This window comes from Kryptolebias marmoratus, linkage group LG2 (assembly GCF_001649575.2).
Source record: "Kryptolebias marmoratus isolate JLee-2015 linkage group LG2, ASM164957v2, whole genome shotgun sequence".
Classification (NCBI taxonomy): Eukaryota; Metazoa; Chordata; class Actinopteri; order Cyprinodontiformes; family Rivulidae; genus Kryptolebias; species Kryptolebias marmoratus.
This window is the reverse complement of record NC_051431.1, coordinates 34,903,992-34,914,868: the sequence shown is the minus strand read 5'-3', so window position 1 is coordinate 34,914,868 and position 10,877 is coordinate 34,903,992. Positions and strand designations below refer to the sequence as shown.

At 39.8% G+C, this 10,877-nt stretch overlaps 1 protein-coding gene across 1 annotated transcript in view; it reads right to left on the bottom strand.

Moving 5' to 3' along the window:
- Positions 1-1,411: 1,411 nt before the first annotated feature.
- get4 (guided entry of tail-anchored proteins factor 4) overlaps positions 1,412-10,877 on the bottom strand; it is a 16,514-nt gene continuing 7,048 nt past the window's right edge. The window contains exons 5-9 of the mRNA XM_017433648.3: positions 8,538-8,676; positions 5,653-5,793; positions 5,439-5,514; positions 5,174-5,246; positions 1,412-3,006 (exon numbers count right to left, since the gene is read on the bottom strand). Of these exons, the coding sequence (XP_017289137.1) occupies positions 2,915-3,006; positions 5,174-5,246; positions 5,439-5,514; positions 5,653-5,793; positions 8,538-8,676 (521 nt within the window). The 3' untranslated portion in view covers positions 1,412-2,914. The remainder of the gene's footprint in view (positions 3,007-5,173; positions 5,247-5,438; positions 5,515-5,652; positions 5,794-8,537; positions 8,677-10,877) is intronic.

The following is a 10,877-nucleotide window of genomic DNA, read 5'->3' as shown; positions in this document are numbered from 1 at the left end:
GTATAAGTGCAAACAACAGTCAGGACCCGTCCCCCCACACGTAGGTGGAGGGAGGCTACCCTCTCGTTCACCGGGGTAAACCCCAACGTACAGGCACCAAGATGGGGGGCAACAAGTATGCCCACTCCTGCTTGGTGCCTCTCACCTCACATCAAAGATTTCACCGAATTATTCTCATCATTGATCATATAGGAGCTTCGCTGACGGATGCGGTGATAGTTCAGATCTTTTAAAGTGGAGTTCTTTGGAAAGGTTATGAACTGTAGCTTCCCTGCTGAAGATACTGTTGCTCTTGAAACGACCTCAGTTTTGAGAAATACCTTAATTCTGACTGGAGCAACAACAACACAGGTAGTCCAAGCAGGGCCAAAATTAAAGTGCATTGCTGCAATCTTAAAACCACTCCGGTCTCAAAACCTTCCTGACCGTTTCTGCAAATGCTGCTTTGTTTGTTGTTTCACATGGCTGTCAATTTTTCCATTACAGTTATCTACAGAGAACTCTATTTGTAAAAGCAGCTAGCTCCCTTACAGAAAAACCACATGAATTTAAAAAGGTTTTCACATGTGGTAAAACATGGCACCACGTGAACACGTTAAAAATTACATCACAAATTTACACTGTGATTTTCCACAAGAAGTTCATGTTGTAAATGAAAAGAAGGAGACAGCGGTAAACTTATGAACTTTATAAGTATATAATGTGTGTCACCAGGTCAGACCCCATTCCAGATCTCTGTTCAGTGAAAAACATGCTTCACATGTCACATGTGGAACTCACATGCAAAGTTCATGTTTTTTGTTCCCAGAAGGGCTGCAGCAGTTCCAGTGAAGCCTTGAGAACTTTCCACAGAAACTGAAATTGGGAATGTCAGAGATTTCTTCCCAACCCAAACCTTAACACAACTCAAACGTCTGAATTCCAACTTCAGGGGGCGTTCCAGATGCTTGTTTTCTACTAACGTGCAAATACTGATTTCCAAGCACAAATGAAACCGTATTTCTGACAGGATCAATGAGCTGATGGCTAATCTGAGTGGCACAAAGACCAAAGTGGATTTCCTCCGTCTTAAAATCCAAAGGCTGCCTTTCACACATTAAAGTGGTGATAGTTGCAGGTATAAACCAATTATTTTGTCTACTGACCTTTAGACATATTCTGTCAGACCAAGTGTCTCTGCTATCCCTGGCTGTTGGGAGTAGAAGCCAGCGAAAACTGCTGTAACGTAGTTTTGGAACCAGAATTTGAACATTTGTGATGTGGTGCTTTAAAGCCCCGCCTACTAACCTGCACAAAATCATGGTGGCACAAAAGTTTTCCTTTAAGCATGAAATAACTAATTTGAATATTTGAACATACAGGAACAAGAACAGCTACATGAACCAACAAAGGTCGACACCTGAAAAAACAATTATCTGAGGTATGTTTTTATTTTGTGACAAAGGCAATGTACTGTATGTTTCCACGAACAAGGCAGGACTGAAAACTTGGACTGGAAAAAGCTGACAGAGGAGTTGGTGTTATTCTGGCTTCAACTTCCTGGTTCTGATCCAAGGTCTGCCTATATATACAGTCTATCCCTGTTAGAGAACATGTTGCTGCAGTTTGAATGACTAAAGTTCATAAAAAAACAGCCTGGGTACTGAGCATAATGAATATTGCTGGTAGAAGCTGCAACTGGAGCATAATGAATCGTTCCCAGATCCAAGTTCTGGCTTCTGAGATAAACAGAACAAGAAATTTAACTATTTCTCCAATCTGACATTGTTCAAAGAGCTATCTGCAAGAGTCAACATATTTATTGTTTATAACTGTACCACAGAACATCACATTAAAAGATGAGAACTATGCTGATCCCACCTTTCTTTTTAAAGATAACATGGAGTGCAGTTTGGGCCTTGGAAAATAAAACAAGAAAAACAGATGACACCTGAATTTATCAATATCAGCTTAAGCACAAAAATAAGTTGAAAACAAAATGATGCAAACAAAGCTCTGATGAACAGAAAAGTTTAGTGTATTTTTGCATTGGCTGAACTCATTTTTCTGCTCATTTGAGCAGAGATTTGGCAGAAGGGTTAGAAACACTACAAATGCACAGCAGACAGTTTTAGTGTCTTCATTTGACTTTTTAGACTTGACCTGATTCACGTTGTTCTTGTTAGAATTTGTTTTGTATCTGCAACACAAAGATGATGCACAGGAGCTCAACAAGAGCTCTGGTCCACAATCGTTCTCTAGATTAACAGGGAAGACGACAATCTGCAGTACAGAACCGTTTCTGTGCAGCCGAATCTGACGTCTTCATGTCCATGGAACCAGAGACACTGACTCACGGCCTTGGCTAGAAGTACATTTTAATTTACATCCGACAGAAGAGACAGAACAGATTAAATTGTTGAAAAATGCCATCAGAACGGCTCTGATCTGAGCGACAAACAGAACACTTCAGAACTGTAGTGAGCTGACTAAACCTTTATTAGAAACTGAGGCTGTTGCACTTTTGACGCCATCCTCCCCACGGAAATGCTTGGCTCATTCCCATCTCCTCAGAGCAGGTTTTCACACAGAGAGAACAGTTCATCTGCAGATCACACACCCCTAAACAGCAAGCAAGAGTTCCAAACAACAAAAAAAGTGATGTTCAGATAAAATAATATAACCTTACAACAGTTCGACACGGGCAGAGACTGCTGTTTGGCTCAATCCATCCAGAGAGCTGACAGGGAGGTTTTGGAGGAATGATACTCGTTTTGGTTTTGCACTGAATCGTTTGGGATGAAAGGACTTTTGTCAAACAGCTCGCCTCTGGACACACGGAGCAGCACCTCGCCCCGACCCCGTTTGTTGAGGTGGAGGAGAGACGCAGCTTGGTCTTCCTCCATCCGTGTTTGTTCTTGTTGCTTCTGCAGGCTCAGTCCAGTTCTATGGGGCTGCTGTCCTCCTGGGCCTCTTCCACACCATCCTCCTCCTCCCCAGAGCCCATCAGGCTGTTCAGCAAATTCCCTGCCAGATACAACAAACTTATTAATCAAATGTGGACAACAGCACAATTATTTACACATTAGCTTTTAGTGCAGTTCTCTTTGTAGTGAGTGATTTAACTTTTACCACCTAGCAAGCTGCACTCAGAACCTCCCAAAAAAGATTGCTTTGTAGATGAGTCTGCAGTATAATGGGATGCAGATTTGAACTACGATGATCACAAATGACATTCAAGAGCTGGTTTGGTCATTTTGAAGTGCTATTCAGTCAAACAGTCATCTGTAGCTAGTACCTTATCAGCCAGGACATTAGTCATGAAGAATCGAGCACAAAGAAAAAGGAAGTCATACAGGAGTCATGCTAAAGGCTAGCCATAATGGAGACTCGTTTACAGCGGTTTTCAAGCAAATAAAGACACTTTAGCTAAAAAAAAATTTCACGCCGGCTAAGATTAAACTTCTACGCTTTTGCATGACGTCATTTGTTTAGTTTGTTGCCGTTTTCCTCCCCAGACATTTGTAATAATACGCAAATATATGTGTGCCAAGGCTGCCTGATCAGAGCATCTCATCAGTTCATTTACTCAACTCCCAGCAGACTGATGAGACGTGAGGATCTGGTGGACTGATACAGCTTATAAGGCCTATGTGACAGAACAACACTTCAAAAATGCCACAAGTCATGTAGCATATACATTTTTACTAGCTGTCAATGGATTGTACTTTTCAGTGGCCAATGCAGAGGCAAGTGGACAGTTTATGATGACAATTTGATTTGGTTACCTTTAGCTGCAAAATACAACAGTTAAAATTTCAATATTGCTACAATATCATAAATTAACCAATGTTACATAACAATGTCATGTGAAATTAACAAAGTTGTAACGGTTTAGAAAATAACTACTGCATTAACAGCTATAAAAGTTTAAGACTGGAGTTGTTTTAGGACAGCAGGGATCAACTTTAACCTTGGCCCCATTCAAACAAATCATTTAAAGAGCTATAATAATATCACTAATTGGAAACATCTTGTCTCAAAATGATGCAGAAAAACTGGTCCATACATTTATCAAGTCTAGGCTGGACTGCTGGAATTCTTATTATCTGGGTGTCTTTTAAAAGTCAAATTGATCCAAAGTTCTGGTGAGAGTCAGGAGGAGAGATCATATTTCTACAGTTTTAGCTTCTCTCCATTGGCTCTCTGTCAAATTCAGAATAGAATTAACTCTAACATATGAAGCTCCCAACAACCAAGTTCTGTTTTATATTAAAGATCTTATTGTTCCATATTTTCCTAACAGAGCACTTCGCTCTCAGACTGCAGGTTTATTTGTGGTTCCTAGAGTTTCTGAAAGTAGAACAGGAGGCAGAGCTTTCAGTTCTCAGGCTCCTCTCTTCCAGTTTCTGTCTGTGAGGCTGACACCCTGTCTGCTTTTAAGACTTTCCTTTTTGATCAGTCCTATAGTTCAGGTTGGTTTGGGTTTCCTGAGCTCTCCCTTAGTTCTGCTGCTATAGGCTCAGACTGCTGGAGGACAAACTGACCACATGTCCTCTCTCTGCTGCTGGCTTTACTCGCTCTACTGTAATTATTTCTATCATTAACATGTTTTTCTTTGTCTTTGACCTGGACCAGTCATTCTGTGTTTGTCTGTGTCTCTTCTCTGTCCTCTCAAAGCCCAGCTGGTCGAAGCAGATGGCTGCTCGTCCTGAGGCTGGTTCTGGTTCTGGTTCTCAGAATGGGAGGCTGTGATGAACTAAAGAATCAACACAATCTGCTGGCTTCCTTAGAGAGATAACTTTTACTAATTGGCCTTTTAAATGTATGTGCATGTTTTTGTACAGTGCCCTGAAATGACTTTTGTTATATGCTATAGAAATAAACTGAACTGAACTATCTACAACAGGTAAAATAATAAATATTTATAAAAATTTCCACAGATTGCCACTTCAAATAACCTGAACTATCCCTTTAAGATATCCCTCTGATTTAAGCATTCAGTCGAGCCAGTGTACATTAATAAAAGTCTGAACTATACATGCACAAGCATCTTGTACTTTCTTTGAACTTCTTGGGCAAACAGATCTACGGCTGATGGAAAACATTTTTAGAAACACCAAGTATACATTCTTCAGCTGATTCTAATAAATCAACCAATCATTTTGTGATAAGACAGCATTGTTTAACTCACCTAGCAGACCACCATACGATGGAGACTGTTTGGGTGGAACACCAAAGAAAAGCTGTCCTATTCTGTCGAGATACTGAGAACCAGCGGCATGATTACAGAGAAACAAAACAAGGAGAGACGACCATCATTGGTGACCATATTTTCATGAATAGAAAATAAAACCACATTTTATTTACACTACTGTATTCCAAATGATCTTCACTCAGAAAACGTTACTTTTATAAGCATGGTTGGCATATTAAATCATTCCCGAGTAAACACTCACCTCATTATACATAGGATCCCTCTTCAGGGAAGGTTGATATTGCTCACATAACACTGTGAAAACTGTTAACTTACCCCTGAAAATAAAGAGTTTGATAGACTACATATTAATCTTTAACTATTTTTCAACATAACTAATAATAATATTTATAATCATACAGCGAAATGAGTTGAATAACAGTTATAAATAGTTAAAATACAAGAGCAGTCCTCACCCATCCACTGCCAGCAGCAGAAACCAGATAAAGTTTAGTAGGGGCTGGACGAAGGGGGGGCCCTTCTCTATGGACGGGTGTTTCTCTGTGTATGTGCTGAACACAACGGAAGCACTGGTTTTGTTCTTTAGGCAGAGGAACCTGGACGGTTTGGGAGATGATGGGACAGAAACAGAAGAGACAGATTTAAGTTCATTTTAAGATCACTGGTTTGTTGCCAGCATGGTGGCAGATTGGCTATACATTCAAATACACAACGCTTTCCAGCTTCAGTGGTTAGAAAAGAAGACCAACGCTAACAGCAGAAGAACTTACAGAAAGTACATCTTTTATAGACAAAGTTATTTTATGTTATGACTGAATGTAAAAGAACATTTCATATTTGTAGATAAAAAAAGGCTCTTATGACTACTTGTAAAAAAAAAAAAAGGACATTTCGTTTTGACTACCAAATCTTAAGGTCTTCATGTTTTGGCTTCTGAACTGGGCAACCAATAACTACAGGTTACAAACCTCCCGCCACCTGATCACAGGCGCTTCCTGGAAGCCTGAATCTATATATACCCTGTTTTGCATTTAATTACGCTGCAGCGTCTGCAGACATTTGTACTCTGTTGAACTTGTGACCTGCTACAGCATTTAATAAACCACTATAAAAGTTTAAGTTTAAGTTTTTGAATCCACTATTATATCTGAAAATCCATCACACATGCAAAATCAGGATTACATCCACAACCAAGCATTTAAGATACTACATTTTTTCAAACCAAGTACTTCCTATTGAGTACCTGCCAATACAGAGTAGTGGTAGAACCTCTAATTAGAAATGTACTCCATTCCAGCAGGTAATTTTATGTTGAAATTCATATTTTGAACACATTTCTATTAAAAATAATGGAAATTATAATAATTTGTTCCAACACTACCCCAGCCTTTAGAAAGCTGAGACCACCACCTCCGTTTAAAAGTTGCTCTTTCTTGTTTGAAGTAATGGCTTCCTTCAGCCTCTTCTCTGTCCTATGTAGGAACATTTTGCTCCTCAAAAGAGCGTCCCTTATCCTTGAGGTGTAGGTGTAGTGACTTGCTTTTGAGGACCAAATGTTCCTATGTTTGAACTCCACACTCCAGTTTTGAATTGAGAATGTTTTCTGGATGGGAAGCCGCTTGATTATTATAAATACGTCATTTTTTATACACGTTTTTTTCCACCTGCACCCCCAAAACTGCTACCTTTATCTGCCTCACCGCGTGAGGGTGCGCGTGCCAACAGTGATGCAATCGCGCTGTCCCCGCCCCTGCGTGAAGAGCTGCGCGGTGTCGCGTCATGCACCTTCTGTAAATTGGAGCAGACCGCGCGCGCCCTGCTCCATTCAAAATGGACGATTTCTGTGCTCTAGCGGAGCTGGTTCGCCTGTATCAGCATTTATATGATCCCTCTCTGAGAGATCCCAAAGATAATCAAATGGTTTAAAACTCCCAGAAGGAGATTACTGCTGTAGCCGATAAAAAGGAGTGTTTACAGACCACAGAGGGAAGAAATGTTGGTCCTATGAATCACAACTAAAGCAAATAAATCAATGAAAGTCAAACTGAATGCTTTAAGTTTAAACATCCTCTCTGTATCACAGCCAGAAACACAACAGCTCTTCCTCCTGAATACGTGCAGCCATATTAGATGTGACAACCATCTGCTCTCTTTGTTAACGTATTTCCACTGGTTACGTAGCGTACTGCCCCCTGTCTTTTTGGAGAAAACTGCATCGAGGTAAGCACCAAGTATAAACGCCCCCACCTCGCTCAGGACCGTGCTCTGTTCACGGAGCCCTGCGTGACTCTAATGAGCCCTGAGGCCGAGCCTCCTTCAGCTACCTGGAGTTAGCAGGTCGCTGGAGCCACAGCAATAAACATGGAACGAGCGGGTTTAACCAAAAATGGTTAGTTGAGCCGAAATTCAGCAGGTGGCTTTACAAGACTGAATATGGTAAGCATGTTTCGTACTTAGTGAAAATATTATCCTTGTTTACCAGTAAAATGATGCTATTAAATTCAGCATTAGATACGTTTTGTTGTTTTGTTCCATGTAGTGATCCAACATGCAGCCTGTGCCACAAAAAGCACAGTACAGTACAGAATCTCTCTGTTTTTCAGAGTTCTCTGTTGTTATTTATTGGCCTGGATGTGAGACGTGTTGGTGCTTTGTTTGCTTTTTTTCGTTTATGATAATTTAATTTATTTGTAAATGTGACTTAAATTAGGATTCAAAATAGGTGCCAACAATTAGTATTTATTTTAATTGTGTTTTTGTTTTAAAAAGTATTTCAAAAGTGCCTTTTTGTAAAAGTGTAGTTGTGTAAATATTTGGCACAAATATCTTACAATATTAAATAATAAAAAGCTATATTTTCAACTTTAATCTTTTTTTATTACTAAATCACGGTCGGCCGGCGAACGGCCACCCACCACCGGGCTCAGCCTCTTTTCTGGGGGAAACCCTGGTGAATTACTGCCATTAACTGGTAAAGAAAGTGTATCAAGATAGCCAACTCAACAAAAGTCCAGCCAATGATATAGAATAAGCCTGTCAGAAACTTGTCAGAGTAATTAAAATCCAAATAATGAATTTCCTCACACAACGCTGAGCCACAGCTGTGACTCCAAACTGTTTTCATTTCTGATATCCAGTATCAGTATCCAGTTTTATCACCAGCTCTACTGAAAACCTAAAAAGACAAGGTTATATTGTACTGAACACTGCAGACTCATCCTGCACTCAATTCCAAAATAAATGTAGACATTTTCAGGTCTGACAGATCTCTTCAATTTTACAGATTAAAATAACATCCTCAGCTAATATCTGTATTCCACAGTGGGTGGGAGTTACTTACTGTAGGACGGCCTGCGCCACAAACATGTCGACCTCACTGCGGTAACTTCGTGACGACGAATACTCCACCAGCATCTGAGCACATCCCTCTGCATCAGATGAATGTAGGAAATGGTAACGAGACTCACTGTAGTTTTGCTCTGAAAAACACAGAAACAGGAAACCTGTGCATCACAGTGAATATTACCTAATATTGTCACGCCTGTTTGCCTTTGTGTGTACACCACAGATTCACACATTTTACTGAAGCTTATCAGAACTGAAGTGCTCTCCAAGTAAAGTCAATGTTACCTACCTGGTGCTGGTTAAAACAAGAATAATACCCTTTTTTTGTTTACTTAGAACTTTTAATGCATGAGTTGTAATTAAACCTAATAAGATTTCAATATAACAGAAGCACTTTGAAAAAGAAAAACAATGACAACGTTAATAATTTGCATGACAATAAACTTCACAAAATGTTAAACCCTTGTTTAGTTGATATGAATTATTAGTCTGCAGTTTCACTTTTAAACTTTCATGGCAGAAAAGCTGCAGCTGCAGCAGGGTCAAGACAGTTATTCAGGTTTTCAAAGACCCAAGGAGTCTAAAACCAAGTATCAAGTTAGCTGACAAATGAAGACCATTTAAATCTGACAAATTCATTTATGACATGTATTATTAATACATACAATTCAGATGTATGGCATAAAAAGTGTAGTTAACTTAAAAGAACTTTTATTAGAGTACCAGTCTCTGTTTCCATTTTTACAAAGTTGTGTTGTATTGATTTAAGGTAAAACCACGACTTCCTGCCAAAGAAGGAAGTCTCTCCAAAGTTTGCTGCAGGATTTCCCAACCAACAGTATCCTTACAGCATGCTGAAATACTCAGGGTTTTATTTTTAAATATACAAATAATGGGAGCTTCATTTTATTTGTCATGCTGGAGTTGAAACTATATTTTTTTACTTTAATTGCAAGTTCTTGTTTACATTTTATTTTGTGATATATTGTAATAGGAGGTCAGTAATTGTCAGTGTTAGTTCTTCAGTTAATCTGCTGTATACCTAAAAAGAAAATCAACAGTAAAAAGCAAATCTAGTCTCTTTGTTAGTGAGGTCTTCAGTCATTCTATCACTGTAGAAGCAGCTTATTGTTCACTGATGCTGTTTTTAAAGGGATTTTTCCTGCTTGTGATAATCACCAAGTATGCTTTTTAAAATCTCAAGTGACTTACTAATGTCACTGCAGTGAAACAACTGAAACTTTTTAGGGTTCATACCTTCAGCTGTCAATTTTTAAACACGTCTCTTCATCTCCTCCTATAGGCTGTGAAGAACCCTCCCTCACATTCCTCTGGTTTGGACTGTGGCAGCTGATCAGTGTCACCTTCTGTTTATGTCTCTTTTACATTTGAAGTGTTACCCGTTTTCTTCTTTTACCCGTCATAGATTTCTCAGAACTCTTTGCTGGACGATATCGAATCACCATGAAGTGTGGAGAGTTTAATGTGGAACATAAAATTGAGGGAATGCTGTAACTTGTGAGTAGTTACTCCATAGGAAGTCCCACAGTTGGCTCTCAGTCCCGTGGTTGCATAACGAAGATTGCGTTGTTTTTGTTCGCGCAGCAGCTTCGCCTGTCCCTTCAAGACACAAGGCCTGGGCCAAACTGTTTCTCACAGGGATTTGTGCCATGTGCTGTGTGACTGGTCAGAAGTTGTTGTGGGCATGTTTATGCGGAGAAGCTGATGAGCTTTATGGAATCAGTTTGTTTCTACTGCTCCACTAAGAAGCACCAGGCAGAGGCTGTTTGAAAATACAGCCGCCTTTCCAGCAAAACGTATAAACCTATGAACCTATGAAACAGTGCTGAGACACAGGCGGCTCTTCGTGGCTGTGGTGACCAGGAGGAAGTGTGCCTCGGCCGGGCAGCATCGGGACCCGTTCCCTTCCCTCATTATTGTTCACCGTCATATTTGCAAATGTCAAACAGTGTGTACAGTCTCAGTCCGTTTAATAAACACATCTGGTCGGGGTAAGGGACTTAAAAATCTGTACAAAGACAGGAGATTTGAGAAGGCGGTGGGAAGAAACCTGTTTTTTTTTTTTTTAAACTCTTTATTTAACATTTTTCATTATTACAATGAAACATAAAATACACAGAACATGGGGCAGTGACTCATAGTTGAATAAGAAAGAACATTACAAGATGTTGCACATAGTTACGCTTCCTTACTCCTGTATGCCAGCCATTTGGACCAGCGTTTGTTGTAAAAATGTCCTTTTATATGTAAAAGATACGTCAATTTTTCCATAGAGTGAATTTCCTCCACAACTTCCCGCCAATGGTCCAGCTGG